We start from the raw sequence: 17,405 nt of genomic DNA on the forward strand, positions 1-17,405 counted from the left end.
GTTTCGGTGGTTCTTGATCCCGTTGGTATTGTTTCTGGAAGCGCTGGTTGTGAGGTTGATTGTACGGTAGTGGCGTGAAAGAGTCTTGAGCGAGCAGCGATTAGCGGCCTCGAGGCTAAAATGGTACGTTGCATCATATTGATTGTTGATACAGTATGGAGAGAGTCATGCAAATCGCTTTTTAAGAGAGAAATAGGAAGAAGGCGAAGGAGCCTATGTTGTGCTGGATTTTGTTTGGGGAAATCGAAGTACGTCATCAACACGTCAGGAATCCATCTGTGAGTCGATTTATGCGAAGATCACGTTGTTCCTTCAGGCAAACAACCTATCGATTTCAGTGGTACCCATCCTGCGTAGTGGGAAAATGCTTGCCCAATAAGATATATTCTCAGCAACTCCTTGCACGACCTATGCTTTCAAGTATGCGCCCAATACCTAGTACAACTCTCGTGACACTCTCTAGGAGCCTATCTTCAACAACCAGCCATCCGCCTCAGTCTCGCCCTTGGCATTCACGCCTCCCCACATGATGACGCCCTTGCCATCCAAGCAAGTATCAGCTCCAAAGAAACCCCGAGGTCCAGGGTGCACCTTTCCAGTCGTTTGTGTCAACTCGGTGGGTGCAATCTCAAGCTCGTGCCAGCTGAATTCCCCAGACTCCACACCTGGGATGGCGTCGCGGATGACGTCTTTGACGTGGGACCCAGTGAAGCCACCCGAGGGGAGTTGCAGGGACCACATGTCGGAGTAGAAGGGGTGGTCTTCCGTAAAGGTTTCGTCTGAAGATATATCGACGTCTTTTCGGCTTCCGAATAGGCAGAGGAGGTAGTGTCGTCCGTAGCCTGTTGTGACATGGGACATCGCACCCCCCACACGAGGTCGAGGTCCAGGAGCCAATGGGTTAGTGGGGAAGTCAATGGTGGACCATTCTGGCGCTTCAGTTTGATCTTCAGATGTGCCTGGCTTGATGTAGTGAATGGAGCCATGCACGTCTGAATCCCCGCCGATGGAGTAGAGCGTGCTGTCCACATACTGCGCCGCTAGAGACACGGCGGGAGCAGCTGGCAGCTCGTTCCACAGGCGTGTTGTAAAGTCGAATACCCAAATGTCCTTGGTCGGCTCGCCGTCCTCAAGGCCGCCATGGAGGACCAAAAGATCCCGCGCCTGATCATAGAAGATCTGATGCTTCGATCTCGATTCTGGCGTTTTCCCCACGGCCTCAATCTTTTCCCACTTGAGAGTATTGGCGTCCCAAAGCCACAAGCAAGATGCTTCGTTGGGTGCCTGGCCATCACCTTCCTGTCCCCCATGGATGATGAGAGCGTCACCACGAGCACAGGCAGCATGGTTTACTCTGGGGGCTGGACAAGCATCCTCTTCACCCACGGCTGGGTAGCATGCATACTCTCCATTGCCCTGTTGCTCGCCTGGAAGAGATACAGCGTGAACTTCGTTGGAGCACAGCTGCCCGTCTTCTTTGTTACCGCCAAAGATGTAGGCTCTGTTGTTGATGACGGTGACCGTGTGATGGGATCGAGCCAATGCGAGCCTATGACTTGTAAGCTTAGTCTTTAACCTCCAGAGCGAGCATCCTACGATTCGTCCTCTGCTGGAGTCGTAGCAATCTGGGTCAAAACGACCGTCAATGGCTGCGACGGTCGCGCAACAACAGCAGCGGCGCCAGCTTCGACACCCGTCGAGATGATTTGCTCGGCGACGATAGCTCCAGCTGCGACTTCTGCCATTGTGAGTGTGTAGAGCGAAGTTATCGCGTTGAATGATGTAGATGAAGGAGAGACGAGGTCAAGAGTAAACAGTGAGAAGGTGACGTAGGGAGGGAGAAAGGGTCGTCTTCCATGACGTAACTGTGTGAGTTAAAAGTGGCACTGGAATGTCAGCTCGGCAGGATTGAGCCACAATGTCCCTGATTAGGACCACGGCATGTGCATGTTGGAATTGATGAAAGAATTGAATTCTTGATCAAGGTTCATTATTAGCTCCAACTCTGTCGTTTCTGGGGATATACGAGGGAATGGTTGGGTGCTATTCTCCGAGTCCCGCCTTGAGAGACGATGGCCTTATCAGAGCTACCACGCTAAGCTTTTTGTGAATAGCCAAGGACGAGGCCAAGAAGTGACAGCTAATATGTGGCAGGGCTGCTGTGTTGCCATGGGCGGTGGGAGGTGTTCGAGACACGACATGGGCCATGGAGCAAGCTCCGGTTCATACCAAGCACTTCATTCGCCATGACAGGTTTTGCTTGTTTACTCCAAAATTCCTAAGCTTTTCTCAATTTGAATATTTCTCCACCAAGCCTTGCCCTCCGACAGACCGATAGTATCTATGTATCCCTTCTCTCCGCCTCCCGTCAATAATGTGTCCGGGTGCAGCCGTGCCTAGGTAGCATTTCGGGCTGTCTTGGCATACCCACCCCAAGTCTAGACCGTAAGAACTGAATCAACGTGCCCCTTTCGGAATCCTCTCCTGCCAAGGGAGGAATCGGTATAAAACCAACCATTCCGCGCGTCGTTCAGCTTCCCCGCGTCTGCAGCTCCGTGGCCCGCCCCCGCATCCCGTCGGAACGTTCCCGCGGTGTGTGTTACCCTTGGAGAAAACATGTGCCGGCTTCGGCAGTCGGAGGCTAGCAGCGGATATCAAAGAATATGGCACATGGACAATGATGGGCGTTGTGATGACATAAGAAGGGCGTGGCTGTCGAGGACGATGAGGAGAAGAGTTGGTGTAAGATCTGTTCTCATCTAATCAATTCAATCTCAAACAGCGACAAGATCGAGGTTTCATCATGTCTGACTTTGATTATACCCTCTACTCTTACTTCAGGTCTTCCTGTTCCGCGCGTCTTCGAATCGCCCTGAATATCAAGTCGATCAAATATGACATGGTCTACGTCAATCTCCTCAAAAACGAACAGCTGTCAGATGAGCACAAAGCTCTCAACCCCTCCGCCTCGGTGCCCGTTCTCATCAACAAGGCGTCAAAAGGCACTCCATTCAAGGTTGGCCAGTCGGTGGCTGCTCTAGAGTATCTGGAAGAGAAGCACCCCGGCACTCCAATGCTTCCTCCGACGTCTGACCCCGAGGCTCGAGCCATGGTGCGCACACTCGTCGACATCGTCTGTGTAGACATCCAACCACCCACAAACCTCCGAATCATGCGTCGAGTCAGGGAACTTGGAGGCAGTGCCGAAGATTGGAACCTCCAGCTCATGACGCAAGGAATGGCAGCTTACGAGAACGTGGCAGCGGGAACAGCGGGCAAGTATTCTTTTGGGGACGAGGTTACACTGGCGGATGCTTGTCTCATCCCAGCTATTTGGAACGCGCAGAGGTTTGGTGTTGATTTGAAGGCTTTCCCTACGATCAGCAGGATTGTGGAGAATTTGAAGGATCATCCTGCTGTGGTCAAGGCGCATTGGCAAAACCAACCAGACACTCCTGAGAATTTGAGGGCGTAGATAGTGCTAGTAGAGGCAAAGAACAGCAGAGTCTGGATAAGAATGAATTTTTGATTGTATCATGCCATCATTGACTTTCATTTTCTAAAGTAAACTCGCCCACCATCACTTGAACAAAGGCAACGGAGGCTGAACAGTACCAGAAACCTCACCGAATCCTACCACGGAATCACCACTTCCAAAGGAACCTCGAATGACCAAAGTATCGCCGTCTTGCAAGAACTTGCGTTCTTCGCCACCGCTGAGTTGAATAGGAACCTTGCCGCCCTGGGTCTGTTCCAGGATGCTTCCTTCAGTGCCAGACTCGGTACCAGAGATTGTGCCTGAGCCGAACAAGTCACCTGGTCGGAGGTTGCAGCCGGTGATGGTGTGGTGGGCGATCATCTGTGGCCATGACCAGAGGAGGTTCTTAGAGTTGGTTCGACTGATTGTGGTCTTGTTTCCGGCAGCGGCTAAATGAATGTTAGCAGCGGCTTTGTCTCATGATGTTGTTAACCACTTACTGATAAGATCCACCTCAAGATCAATGCCCAGCACATTGTCCTGCACCTTTTGCTTCAGGTAAGGCAGAAGCTCATTGTCGTTCTTGATACCAGGTCCCTTGGCTCCCTCAAGGGCATCGGCCAACACAACCCAAGGACTGATACTAGTACCCAGGTTCTTGGCCGTAAAGGGGCCAAGGGGCACATACTCCCAGGCCTGAATGTCTCTTGCACTCCAGTCATTCATAAGCACGTAACCAAAGATGTGCTCTTCAGCCTCATCGACAGGAACAGGGCTTCCGAGTGTGTTCTCGCGGCAAATAAACATGCCCATCTCCAGCTCAAGATCCAGCCTCTCGCAAGGGGCGAGATCGGGGGTCTTGTTACCGGCTCGGAGGATTTGACCCCATGGTCGTCGAATTGGTGTACCAGATGGAACCACGCTGCTGGCCCTGCCGTGATAAGCGACGGGAAGATGGGTATAGTTCGGCTGTAGAGCGTTGGCAGGTCCGCGGAAGAGAACGCCGACATTGTAGGCGTGGTTCTTGCCAGCGTAGAAATCGGTGTAATCGCCAATGGTGAGCGGCAAATGGTTCGTCACATCTGATCGCTTCGAAAGAGACGCATCTTGGAGCTTCTGGTTGTCCTTCAAAACTGCAGCATGTTTGCTGTCCTTCGCAAAGACTTCCTGGAGGTAGCTGCGAACAGCGCGATGAAACGGGCGACCTAGGGCGGCAAAGGCATTGAGGGCGGGTTGCGAGAAGACGCCGACGTGCTTCTGGATGTCTGAGCTTGCCTCAAAGCCTCCCCGCGGGCAAAAGCATCAAGATCTAGCACATGATCACCGATCGCAATGGCTGGCCTTGGGGATGCGTTTGACGAGGTGGAGATTACGCCAAAGGGGATGTTGGCGATTGAGAAGTGAGAGCCAGAAGGAATCGATAGCCACGACATTGCAACGGCGTAATGAATGAGAATACAACGAGAGTCTCACAAAAGATTATTGCATCAAAGAAGACGACGTCAATTGAACTTGTATTATATCATCAAGCCGCCGCAAGCCGATGACGCGGGGCCGAAGCCAGATGCGGGGCCGGGCGGAATGGAGCCGCCTCGGCTAAGCTCGCCCCGGCCGACCAATGCCGCTTCTGCAGGCGGAACCGGAGCCTCATCGGAAATTTGGGCGGAATCGGTTTCGTTCAAAGTAAGCATTTAGCCAAGAGGGAACACCGCGATGGCTCGTCGTGTCAGGCAACGGTGTTGCCCTGGTGTATTTGCTCGGCCTCTTGGCACTGCTCGGCAAGAATTCAACCGTCAATGCGATCCCAGCCGCGTCCATCACACGATCAACAGCTTCGTCCAGCTTATCCCAAGCCCCAAGATGAAGTTGTACAAGATGTGGAAACATTTTGGGGTGGGATTTCTTCATGTCGGCGAGTCCTATGATTCCTTCTTGAATGGACTCAAGTGTTGTGGCCTCGTCCTTGATCAGATGGAGAGAGACGATGGACGGTGGCAATCTAGACCAGATACGGTCACGATCCTTTTCGAGGCGTTGAGTATCTGGGCTGGCGGGTGGTGAATAGAATATAGCCGCTGTAGAAACCAGAAGGCGTTGTAGCGAGCAAAAGTCGTTGAGACCGAAAAAGGCAGGGCTGGGGGGAGGAGTGTAGTAAATGTATCGAAAATCGAGGTGAAGGGTTTCTAGTGTTTTCCGATGAGGCTTCAACGCATCGACCGCTTGTGAGGGGGTTAAATAGTAATCGTCAGTATCAGGCGTCGCCGAGGATGCCTCTTGTTCGTACAAAAAGGCCCTGAGGCCTCCGGTGCATCGAGATATAATGGCTGGGACGTTTTCCTTTTTGCAGGTCATGCGAGCAAGGCGAAGCGTCTTGAGATTGGGTAGGTTGACGTCTTGAGTCGGGGAGGGTAGAAACTCGCGCGCATTGAGCGTCTCTAAGCCAGTCGCCAAGGCCAAGATGGGATGGGGATTGATTTCTATCTCGAGTGTTTTCAACTTGGGCAGAGTAGTAATTCCCAGAGCCTGAAACGCTGACGGATAAAAGCGCAGTCGAGACCGTTGCTCTTGCCAGAGACTGAGGTGATCCATGTTTGGGAGGAGAGCAATGAGCATGGTGATGAGCTCGGCGTCGACGGCCTTAAAGTCACAAGGGGGTCCCATAATCTCCAGGTGAGCCTTTCTGGGATCCCTGAGCTCGGGAGTCAAAAAGATTCGGAGGAGTTCATCGTAATGCGGACCCCATCGTCTCCGCTCATCCGCTGAAGCCTCGTCTGCGCGTCGCTTCCAAGCTTGAACCAGATCGATTCCAAGAACTGCTGCCGACTCGAGCAGCAAGTCCCGGATTTCCTCTGTGCTGACACTCTCCCTGAGAAGGGGATGAATAGCAACCTTGCGAACCTTGGCCGCGAGGTCTCTTCGCCGCCCAACAGTGCGCATAAACGACGCGAGCCGGCCGTCAAAGTCATACACCCTCGAGCAAACCGAGTCGCCGTATCCGAGCACAAACTCGTGATACAAAACAGTCTGCGCTAATGGATGCAGTTTCCTGCACGAGGTGCTTAGAGAAAATAGCGCATCTCGATCCAACGCGTACCAAGAGCTCTCGTAACGGTCCTGCTTGGGACGCGGGTTCTCATGTTGAAACGAGGTGCTGAGTCCGACGGGTTCTCGGAACTCACCGCGGCAGTGGAGGCAAAATTGGCCAAAGATTTCTACCAAGACTTCGGCGGGGAGATTATCGAGCGATGGCTTCATGTTTGCATGTCATGAGATGAGTGTGAATGAACACGTCGCGTCAAGTGGAGGAGGCTGGCAGGGTGCAAAGACGCGTGACACGCGCGTCAGGTCAACCATAATGGAACAATCTTGTCGCAAGACATCTATCTAGGAACATCTCATTGTAGCCCAGAATACAATTTCATTCAAGGCATTCTTTAGAAAACTAAAGGTTACGCAAAGTCCAGCTTATATCTTCATTAAGGCGTTGAGCCAGTGTTTCTGAACCTTTACAACGCTTCAGATATTCGACATCTCATGCTACGGGCTTGAGAATATGCAATGCGAAAAATAGTGAAAATCATGTTAACTTTTCTCGCATGAGGGGACAAGACGTGTGGCGCGGGAGATGGGAGACTGCACCTACGGTCCAGCGCATCGCATCTCAAGAACACTCAACCATTGTCGATAAGCCCGACCAGAGATTTATTTCTGGCAGTGGTATTCAATCTGATACTGAGTAATGGTCAACAGTAATGCTTAGTAAACTGGCCGGCGGTCATCGGTGTTAAGCCATCTGATAACGTTGACGCAGGCCCAGAATGGAAACTTGCGTTATGAGTCATTCTGATTCAGCTTGTATACTCACTCACTCACAGAGTGACTACTCAATCAACCCCGGAAACTGCTCCACCAAGGAAATATCGGCTAGATCGCTCTCATGGCCCACTGTGAGATCCGGCTATTGCGAATCCTGTTGTAGTCTCGGGCGTTGTTGTTGGGAGGGATATTGAGGTTGGTCAAGTTGGCCGACACCCTTGTCGCTACAACCATAAAAACAACTTGTCAAGGGCGCATTGCATCATTCCAAGGGTCATGCGCCAAGTCTGCATTCTCTAGAAGCAGACTCTTGCATTCCCGCAAAACCCCGTATCAATGTCAAAGCCCAGTTGTGAGATATACGTTGGCCCTTGCCGCACACTGCATTAAAGAAGACGGATTTCTCGGAAGCCTGTTAGTGTCTGTCATGTCATGGCTGCCCCGTTAGTTAGCTCTTCCACCCGTTGGTGTTTGGGGCCGGCGGGTTTTGTAAATACCACCGAGGCTCGTGCCAACGGTTGCTCGGGGTAAGCTCACTAGACACACACTCATAGCATCTCCGAGACCCTATGAATGACTAAAATTAGTCTCGTAAAAGATGTTCATTTCAAAAAGCTTGTTCTCACTGGAGCCGAAGATTGCAGGCCCATCATCCCGTCAATGACTTGTAACCCGTTCCGTGAGGGAAACGGTGGTCAAGAACGAGCTCTAGACCAGACGTAAAACTTGGAGGCGCCATTGAGAGTGAAGCACGCTACGTAGAATAACCTGTCCTGACACGTGGGGCCTCGACACCGATATGTCACAACCAGGTTGTGTGGAGGTTGGAGCCGGAATCGTCCGCCTCAAGGATCAAGGTAACATTGTGATACCAGCCGCAGATGGAATCAATATCTCTCACAGTGACTCATAATGAGCAAAATATTATCCATCATTTCTCATTATTGCTCAATTACACGTCAGGAGTGTTGTTGCGGCAGGCCGTAGACTCTCCACGGAGGAGAATAGGAGATGGCCCGTTAAGGGCATCTTGATCACGAAGTCTCCTTCTTAAATATCGGGAATTCTTCTTCATCATCTAAAGTCTTCTCGCTAGACATGATTCAGTGATACGCGCTCTTCTCTGCAGTTCTCCACTAAGGCATCCTTTGAGCCAGGTAAGATCCCCCCTTTCACCCAATATCACCACTCTCCATCATGATGCACAACAATATTTTGCCGATCTGAAGATTACTGCACATATTGCGTTTTTGAGGACCTATATAGCCGACATCGCCTGAAACTCTGAGACTCATCCCCTTGCTTCTTCTTCACTTTCTTGGCGGATGGTTGCTAACAGTGGCATCCTTGCATCAGTTCTCCTCCAAGGGGAACCGCCCCCAGGGGGGCCCCGATTATCTACTCCGCGATTTATCCCTCCTACGGACTCTTGACCCAGCCCGAAGGCGTCTTTTCGGCAGGCCGGTTGGTTGACACCTCGGATGCTCGGAGTCTTCTGCTACCCCACTTGACTCGTGGTGTCCCATACTGTAAGCCAGAAAACCAACGTCCAGAAATGGGATGGCTGTGAGTTCTCTTGGAGTCCCCGAATTTTACTCATGACTATATGAGCTTCTATTCCCAAGCAACCCTTTGCAAAAAGCAGCTGTGAGCTATGGGTGTTTTTGAATCCATTCTCGCTCCGCCATTAAGCCCCAAGGCTATCAATCCCCTCTGTGGACCAAGCCAATAGGTTTGTGATGGATATTAGCATTCCTTCCTTGTTATGTGACGTGTACTACTAAGTTGATAACGAGCATTAGAGCTATCTCCCCATTTGAAAGAGATCTTGCTAAACTAGCTAGTTGCGGGCTTATCAAAGCCATTGCCGCTTCTGATATTCAGCGAGGACTCCTGAGAGCTGGCCCAGAATTACAAGTGTCAACAAGCGCTGTCCATATACCTCCCAGCTCATTATGTCTGATATCTGGTTTAACTTGGTCGTCAAGTAAGAGTAAATAGGGCTTACGTGCTCCTATTCCAATATCTCCAGCCGCCTAGGAGAGACAATTGGCGTATGACGCCGTATTCTTTAGTCATCTGGGTCCAATTTGACATGTTTCTTAGCGAAGTCTTGGTAGGCTCTTCTACCTCTCAGCAAGTAGGAGTATTCCTGAAGCCGTCAGCGTCGTCGGCAAAGCTTATCCCCTGGGCATCTTCAGAAGTAGACGCCTTATAGAGGTCGAGAATTTAACAGACATCCGACTTCAAGAGGATATTTTTGGTTTTAGCATTAGCTATTGTTTTCTTGTATGGGTATTTTTAAATAATTATCCAAATCCCGAAGTGCAATCTATAGTCAAGCCATCGTCCAGCTTCATAAACCAGTACGTCATGTCTGCCGCGGACCTTCAGGAAGCTCCTCACGCCGTATCTCCTTTCCAGCCAGCTCTTGAGGCGGACTCTGCGGGGTGTCCAATTCTGTCGGGGGATACCCTCCAGCAGCGTAACGGTTGGCATTGTCCTCACCGTATTCGACATTCGAATAGGGTGCTTTCTGTTCCCCGTTCTGGCCCTTCGCTCGTCGTCTGAAGAGCCAGAATGCGGCTGCAGCGATCAGTGCGACGCCTGCGACGCTGCCTATTACAATCCCAGCAATGGCACCTCCACTGATGGAAGAGTCATCATCTGTATCTGTATCTGTATCCGCTTCAGGCTCGGCCGAGGTTGTCTGCGCTGCTTCGCTCGTCGTCGTGTCGGCGCTATTCGTACTTGCAATCGTGGTTGAAGTGTCGACGCAGGTCGCATCAGGCTCGAACCGACTCGCTCTTGTCTCGCCCTTGCTCATTGACGAACCTTGAGAGCAAGCGGCGCCAACGCCGTCGGATCGAATTACTCCTTTGTAGCCAGAGTCGCAACAGAATGATTGTTTAACCTCACGGCCCTCTCCCACCCAAATAGTTCGATTGCCATGCGCGCACTAAATAGCAAGGTCAGTACGGGAGATCCTGACCTTGGTGTCTCGCCGTGGAGACTGTCTACAAGGACAAATGCCTACCTGAGGATAATTCAAAATGTCTTTGAGACAATCGCTGTTCTCCGGGCAACAATAGGCATTGCCCCCTTTGTCGGGTTCCGTGTAAAAACACCAAGATCCTTGAGGACAACATCTCGAGCTGGCGCCAGCTTTGCAGCTCACCGTGTCGTCTCCGCACTCATCCGACCGGCGAACGGAAAAGCCGCCATCGAAATCGCAGCTTGTCGCCAAGCATTGCGAAGCTCCTGCGAGGAGCGCGAGAAATATTGAAGAGGAGCGCATTACTTCACTGGTGATGATGGTGAGGAGGGAAGATGAAGCTTTGGAAAGAAGAAAGAATCGGGAGGATGGAACTGGGCGCGTTTCAGATTATTAGGGCTAGCCTCTCTACCTGCATAGCCGCCGTGTTGGTCAAAGGATCTTCAGCTCATGGCATGATCCCTTGAGGCTGTGGAGTCATCTCGCCATGTCTGGATGTGTATTGGATACTCGGGACCCTTGGCGTAATCACGGGATCGCCCGTTGTCAAGGTCAAGGAGGTAAACTGCCTGGAGGATCATCCTGCCAGGCGCATTTTCTTATTTCCAGGGCCCTGATTTGAATGAGCAGGATGCCGACGTGCGTAAGAACCTTGTCGAATGGCTGTGAAAGTCAAGGCGCAGTTTCAGCCCCCAATGGCCCTGGCACCTGAGAGGTTGGTTGGTGCAAGGTTAGTTTCAAATAAAGTTGGAGTTTTGCGAGTTGAGCTGGGGTTAATTGATAACGATAAGAGGCTGTGCTGTGGTAATTGTGGGCAAATTAGCCAACGTTCATTGCCCGAAGTTGTTGGTTCGTCTCGACGCGTGTGCACCTAAGGAGGCCAAGTTTCGGCGAAAGATGATACCAGATCGGTAAAGAAATGAATCCAAGAGCTTCCAACCTTGGAATGAACATGCTTCTAATCTCATTGCCGTTCGGGCTTGTCGCAAAGCTTGCCAAAAACGACTGCCGAGTCTCCACAAGGGTCCGATCGGGTCCTTGACAAGGATGCAGCAGTCAGCCCAGCTACCCTTAAGCTACCCTACGGAGTTAAAGGTCGGGGTAGCCCAGTCGATCCATCTCGCAACAATCTTGGTGGATATTGTGAGACAGTTGAGAATATAAAGAAGAAAAGGTGAGAGGTTTAAAGTCGCCGACTTTTCTAACTATGAAGCCAAGAAAGGCACAATTTGATCCTAGGCGTACATCGCAGTCAAACCACTTTGAGCATCCCACTATTTAGAGATAACTCTCACCTAATAATAACATCTAGGTTTGCTACTACATACGTGCTTTACTAATATATAAATATTGAAAACTAAATAGCAGGTAAACTAATTAGCTCAGAGGTTTACCTATTGCATCCTCTCATCCTCTTTTAAGTACAATTCCATATCAAAACACCTGTGGAACAGGTGGACCCCATACAGACAAGGCGTCTGGGCCTGCAGGCACTTTCGCAATCTCTGTCTCCGAATTGACAAGGTCACCGTCGGCGTAGTGTTCCTGTCAAGGGTTAGAAACGACCCCTTTGGCAACTGTCAAAGGTACCTACAACAACGAATTTGCTAGGGTCGAACCAATAGTCAAAGATTTGGCTTCCTAGGACGTGCTACAGCAAGTCAGTCCCTTCATGTCAACAGCGATAGCGTGGCATTTAACTCACTCTGCCAACTCCCCAGCAGAGCTGGTAGCCCTTCCCCTTCAGATGCTGGTGTCCAAGCTGCTGTATATCAAAGTCGTGGACCTCGAATGCAGCGTGAGCCACGTTCAGCTCCTGTCCAGGCTTGGCTGGCTTGAAGAAGAAGGCATGGTGGTCGGTGAACTCTAGGCCCCGGTCGATATGAAAGAAGCAAGTAATTGGCTGGTCGTCCTTGTACACCACATCCGAGACGGCCAGGGCAAGATACTTGGTGTACCAGTTGAAAGTCTCCTGGTATTTCCCGGGGGTGTATGTGATACCGTAGTGGCCCCATCGGTGCACAGGCGCCGGGCCGGGTTCAAATCTCTGGAACCTGCCTTTGCGTGGCTTATCGTCTTCGTAGTTGATGGTTAGTTTCTCGAGATTCACAGGCACCGCCTCCTTCTTGACCTGGCCAGCAACAAGGTGGACCTTGTGTCCCATGGGGTCCGTGAGGGTGACTATCTCGCCTCCGCCGGGACCATCGAGCTTGGAGATGGGGGAAGCGGAGGGGATCTCAGTGGCTCTTTCAAGCTCCCTTCGTGACTCGACCTCGTATGCGGCACCGCCGAATGCACTCTTTTCGGCCTTGCGGGCAACGTAGATGTATGGCTCGGTCCCGTAGCCGGCAAAGTAAACTCGATCGCCACGATCCTCGACAATTGTCATGCCAAAGTCTTGGAGAAAAGTCTTTGCTGCGTCGAGATCAGCATGGGAATAGTCTACATAGGCCGTCGCCAAGAGACGGATTCGGCTGTCATGTTCCGGGATAGGCATCTTGATACAAGTGACGTAAAAGTTATAGAAGCGGTCAATTGGAGATGTCTGGCTCGTGTTTGGCATGTCAATCGCTCCTATATATAACCACTGCAGATTCCAGCTGATTGACAATCTCTGGTGGTAAGTTTCCAATCGAGGCGTCTAAGCAGCCGAGACCGAGCTAGAGAGGCTCCGGCCCCGGTGTGGTTGTCAGTAACGGCATCGGGTAAGGTGGTTTTGGATGCGGATAAAGTGGTACCGAGGGGAGCAACCCCGGACGATCTCCAATAATTTTGGACCTGCTATGACTTGAACTCGCGTCATCCACAAGACATGAGCCCCGAAGGACAACAAATAAGTAATGTCAAGATGCCGCCGGGCCTTTGGTTATTTCAAGTCTCAGCTACAAAACTTGCTGTATCCCAAAGATTCCGACTACGCCCGCCCTCTTCAACATGTCTACCTCGTCTATCCACCCAGCCTGGGATCGCTTGATCCGCTACCTCCCGCAAGGCGGCTCGAACCAAGTTCGCTGGGGCGAACCCATCTTGAAGGATGAACAAAGCGACATGGCCAAGCTCTCTGAAGAAGGCCAGCTGCAGGTCAAAGTCCTCGAGGGTCCAAACTTTCTAGACGCAAAGCCCACCGGGCAGACTGAGACCGTCGGAAAGCTGCTGGGACCAGTCACGGCACAGGATGTCCCCATCATTCGATGCATCGGTCTGAACTACAAGACACATAGTAAGGCCGTTACCCCGTCTCACAACGAATTCCCTGTTGCTAACTTACCCGCTTGTCGCCAGTTCTCGAAACCGGACGCCCGCTGCCCACATGCCCCACGATCTTTACAAAGCCCAGCCCCTCGGTGGCTGATCACAACGAGGATATCCCCATCCCCGTCATCGCTCAGGGCCAGTGCGATTACGAAGGCGAACTGGTCTTTGTCATTGGCAAGGACGCAAAGAACGTCCGCGAGGAGGACGCCCTCGAATACGTCGCGGCATACACCGTAGGCAATGATGTTTCAGCTCGCGACTGGCAGCGGGAACCTGGCAAGGCTGGGCCCGTTCCACAATGGAGCTTTAGCAAGTCCTTTGACAAGTACGCCCCGGTTGGCCCCGGCCTGGTGTCTTCCCGGCTTCTTGGGGATGCGGGGAATCTAGACTTGAAGACGATTGTCAACGGGCAAGTCCGTCAGCATGGCCACACGTCGGACTTGTGCTTTGGCGTGCGGAAACTTGTAGCTTTTTGTAGTCAGGGACAGACGCTCCAGCGGGGAACGCTGGTGATGACAGGGACCCCCGGTGGCGTGGGTTTGTTCATGAAGCCGCCTGTGTTCCTGAAGGGCGGTGATGTTGTCGAGGTTGAGATCGAAAAGATTGGAAGGTTGAAGAACCGTATCGTGTTCGAGAAGGAATAACTATAGCCTCAACCAAGTAGAGAGCTCTTTTGTCAATGCCAAACTAAGCCAATAAGGAACCTCATCCAGTTACCATGCCTTGCCTCGGTGATAAATGTCTTTGAAACCAGTTTCCCTCCAACTGCTGGAGAGCCTTGAAGCCTTGAACCTTGTACCACTCGATCCGGCCGGCTGGAGAAACTGGGGTATGGTAGAGGGGTTGGGGAACTTGACGAGATGGCTTTTGCGGGGTTTTCTACAGAGCCAATGATTGTTTCTGGGGAAATGACGCTAACCATGCGGGGGTCGAGTGCCACAGTGCTGTGCTTGGAAACAAAAGGCTCCTCCTTTGCCAGCCAACAAACCCCTTCCTCGCCACCCTCTTCACCACCCATCACCTCCACAACGCGGCAGGCCCGGCACAACCTGAATTGCCTCAATCACTGCCTTTAGGGAGGTAGCCTGTATAAACGCCTCGATCTTACCATGGAAAGCCCAGAAACGACAGACGCTGCTGGAAAAGCAACTGACGAGTTGCCCGCCGAGGAGCCCTCATTCATCTGCAACGATGCCCAATGTGACAAACGTTTCTCCAGCGCCACGGCCTTGGCCCGACATGAAAAGAACCACTCGGATCAGTGCACAGATGTCTGTCCAGTGTGTGAAGTCGGCTTCTTCCGCCACGATCTCCTAACCCGCCATATGAAGCTACACACCGACAGGGCGACGCTGAGAGGCGGGCCCAACTCGAAGAAGCGCATCCGGAAGCGATGTCATACTGCATGTGACCGCTGCCGTGACTCCAAGAAGCGCTGCGATGGGCACCAGCCCTGCGCGGCTTGTCGGCTTGCTGGTAAGCCCTGCAAATTCGACACGTCGACGCAACGCATGAGTCGCGTGCTCAACCGCGAGAGGCGATCCTCCCCGTCAGAATCCCCTGGGTCGGCCGATGGCGCGACGCTAGAAACTGTCGAGAGCAACTCATCTACCACATGGTCCCATGGAGATGCCGGCCAAGGCCGAGTTTCGATGACGGTGGATGCCAGCCCCGGGATGGAGGAGCCGCCCTCCAAGTGTAGCTCGAATATTCAAGAGAGCCATGCCAACGACCTCGACAACTCTATGCTCGACTTGATGCCGTGGGCTTGGCTGCATGAGAACGCCTTCCTGGTCGACGATACGAATCTAGCAATGAACTCGATTATATCGGCCGACATTGGGCTCCCTCTTGATTTATATCGGGACGTCCTAGAGGGTCAAGGTTCTCAACTTGCCAGTCAAACTGGCCAATGCAGACCGTCCGAGATTGCCCCAATACTTTCACCTACAACTCAAGATATCGGACACATATCAACTTCTGCCACAGGTGGACGGGCCGGAGGGACAACGTCAGTCACGAATGCTGGTGCCTCGCTTGACCTGGCAATCCACAAGCATCGAACTGTCGACGAAGTAGTTCGGTCCGCGGGTTTTGAAGCGAGGGGACTTTCTGCGTTGGACCGCGGGCTCTTCTGGGACTCTGTCTCTTGCAAGATTGCCCAGACATTCCAAATCGATCCTTCAGCGTCGACCGTCATGGACAGCTTTCTGCAGCTCTACCTAGATCACTTCCACCCCCTGTGGCCGCTGCTCAGCCGCCAGAATCTAGAGCCCAGAGAACTGCACCCGTACCTCTACCTGGTTCTTTCGAGCATCGGAGCAATGTACGACGGTGGTCCTGCAAAGGAGTACGGCTCTATGATGCACACGGCTCTGTGTAGTTGCCTCTGCGCTCCCCTGGAGCTGGAACTTGAAGACGACGGAAGCGATCACATCTGGCTTGCGCAAGCTCGCCTCCTCACCCAGGTCGCAGCCCTCTACTTTAACCAGTCCAGGGCCTTCTCATTTGCTCAGCATCTTGGGGTGCTACTTGTCGCCCAGGCCCGCAAGATGAGTCTATTCTCGGCGCCATTCTACCGGAACGGCATTGCCCTATTCCGTCGCTCGAGGTCCGTGTATCCAGACGCCGAGCGTCTCGCCCTGTGGCTCAGCATCGAGTCCCGGAGACGTCTCGCCTTTGGCATCTTCAGGGGCGACACCTTTACCAGTGTCGTCCTCAGCACGAAGCCCTTGGTGACCTTGGAAGAGATCGAGCTCGAGTTTCCAACCTGCCATTCTGTCTGGGCTGGGGAGAAGCTGGAGGCTCGTCAGGCTCTGGACCTGATCGATCACTACAGCCCGCCCAACAATCCACTACCTGCTTCTGACATGTACCATATCATGATGGACAGAGGCGAAATCCTCCCGCCGCTGGAGCCTCTTGCTCACGAGCTGCTGCTATTTGGGCTCCAGTGGCCGCTGTGGCGCTTTTCACACGACAGAGAACTTCTGGAGCGTCTCACAGGTAGGCCAGGCAGTGAAGATCTATGCCAGGTTTTCTGTCAGCAAGACGAGCCTCCCTTTGGCCGGAAAAGGCCAGAATCGATGACCTCGGAGACCGAGTCCCTCGATGCCCTCTCTAGGCGTATGGACGACCTCTTGGCCGACCGTAAAAGGCTACTGCATGCCCTTGGGAAATGGGAACGGGCTCTTCCCGTAGTCAAGACATTCTCTCGGACTGAGCAGGACCGCAGCTTCATCCTCAGCAGTCTCATCCTATACCATATAGGATACATGAGGTTGCTGGCGCCTATCGAAAAAGTCCACCAGGTCCAGTACCATATCATGAACAGGCGTCCGGTAGACGATGCCATGATCCAAAAGATCGTTCAGTGGGCACACTCGCCGCAGGCGGAGCTCACCATGAGCCGCGTAGGTTCAGTCTGGTCGCTACTAGACAAGGAGTCATGCCGAGCTGCGAGTAGCCGCTCCAAGGTCAACATCCTTGCCTTTATCGGCCTGCATCACGGTGCGGCTCTGCTCTGGGCGTTTGTAGGATGCAGGAGGGACAAGGCAGAGAGCGAGTGGCTCTCGCTTCTTGGGTTTGACGATTCATTTCGTTTGCCGGTTGATCATGAGGGATGCGGCGAGTCGCGAGTTTTGCAGCCCTTCATTGACCAGTATGGTCGGATTGATCCTGCGGGATGGTCTTCTTTTGTCGAGCCCATGAAGGTGATGGCGAGGAATGAGTTCCCTTACGCAGGTTCGTTGGATACAGCCATGGTTGGGTAGCTTCACTGCATCTGTTAATACCTAGTATTATTCACACATGTGTGGTTGACGGTTTTCTTGTTATACATCTTCACGACCTGGGTAAACA

At 52.4% G+C, this 17,405-nt stretch overlaps 8 protein-coding genes across 8 annotated transcripts; 3 read left to right on the plus strand and 5 right to left on the minus strand.

The window, feature by feature from the left end:
- Nucleotides 1-459: 459 nt before the first annotated feature.
- Nucleotides 460-1,745, minus strand: MRS44_004075 (uncharacterized protein; the record flags this gene model as incomplete). Its single annotated transcript, XM_046267840.2, has 2 exons — nucleotides 460-1,549; nucleotides 1,597-1,745. 2 exons carry the CDS (start codon nucleotides 1,743-1,745, stop codon nucleotides 460-462), a joined length of 1,239 nt encoding a protein of 412 aa, XP_046125535.2.
- Nucleotides 1,746-2,803: 1,058 nt separating this feature from the next.
- Nucleotides 2,804-3,475, plus strand: MRS44_004076 (uncharacterized protein; the record flags this gene model as incomplete). Its single annotated transcript, XM_046277659.2, has 1 exon — nucleotides 2,804-3,475. The coding sequence occupies one exon, from the start codon at nucleotides 2,804-2,806 to the stop codon at nucleotides 3,473-3,475; it is 672 nt and encodes a 223-aa protein (XP_046125536.2).
- Nucleotides 3,476-3,580: 105 nt separating this feature from the next.
- On the minus strand, nucleotides 3,581-4,911 carry MRS44_004077 (uncharacterized protein; the record flags this gene model as incomplete). The annotated part of the gene is made up of 3 exons (XM_065622044.1): nucleotides 3,581-3,927; nucleotides 3,979-4,743; nucleotides 4,803-4,911. 3 exons carry the CDS (start codon nucleotides 4,909-4,911, stop codon nucleotides 3,581-3,583), a joined length of 1,221 nt encoding a protein of 406 aa, XP_065478116.1.
- A 214-nt stretch (nucleotides 4,912-5,125) lies between these two features.
- On the minus strand, nucleotides 5,126-6,733 carry MRS44_004078 (uncharacterized protein; the record flags this gene model as incomplete). Its single annotated transcript, XM_046277660.2, has 1 exon — nucleotides 5,126-6,733. The coding sequence occupies one exon, from the start codon at nucleotides 6,731-6,733 to the stop codon at nucleotides 5,126-5,128; it is 1,608 nt and encodes a 535-aa protein (XP_046125538.2).
- Nucleotides 6,734-9,665: 2,932 nt separating this feature from the next.
- MRS44_004079 (uncharacterized protein) lies at nucleotides 9,666-10,592 on the minus strand (the record flags this gene model as incomplete). The annotated part of the gene is made up of 2 exons (XM_065622045.1): nucleotides 9,666-10,253; nucleotides 10,473-10,592. The coding sequence occupies 2 exons, from the start codon at nucleotides 10,590-10,592 to the stop codon at nucleotides 9,666-9,668; spliced, it is 708 nt and encodes a 235-aa protein (XP_065478117.1).
- A 1,131-nt stretch (nucleotides 10,593-11,723) lies between these two features.
- On the minus strand, nucleotides 11,724-12,786 carry MRS44_004080 (uncharacterized protein; the record flags this gene model as incomplete). Its single annotated transcript, XM_046282722.2, has 3 exons — nucleotides 11,724-11,834; nucleotides 11,884-11,940; nucleotides 11,995-12,786. 3 exons carry the CDS (start codon nucleotides 12,784-12,786, stop codon nucleotides 11,724-11,726), a joined length of 960 nt encoding a protein of 319 aa, XP_046125540.2.
- Nucleotides 12,787-13,223: 437 nt separating this feature from the next.
- On the plus strand, nucleotides 13,224-14,188 carry MRS44_004081 (uncharacterized protein; the record flags this gene model as incomplete). Its single annotated transcript, XM_046272358.2, has 2 exons — nucleotides 13,224-13,509; nucleotides 13,572-14,188. The coding sequence occupies 2 exons, from the start codon at nucleotides 13,224-13,226 to the stop codon at nucleotides 14,186-14,188; spliced, it is 903 nt and encodes a 300-aa protein (XP_046125541.2).
- Nucleotides 14,189-14,653: 465 nt separating this feature from the next.
- Nucleotides 14,654-17,317, plus strand: MRS44_004082 (uncharacterized protein; the record flags this gene model as incomplete). The annotated part of the gene is made up of 1 exon (XM_046272359.2): nucleotides 14,654-17,317. One exon carries the CDS (start codon nucleotides 14,654-14,656, stop codon nucleotides 17,315-17,317), a length of 2,664 nt encoding a protein of 887 aa, XP_046125542.2.
- Between the last annotated feature and the right edge of the window lie 88 nt (nucleotides 17,318-17,405).

The sequence above is a fragment of the Fusarium solani genome (assembly GCF_023522795.1).
Source record: "Fusarium solani strain SB1 chromosome Unknown bctg00000002, whole genome shotgun sequence".
Taxonomy (NCBI): Eukaryota; Fungi; Ascomycota; class Sordariomycetes; order Hypocreales; family Nectriaceae; genus Fusarium; species Fusarium solani.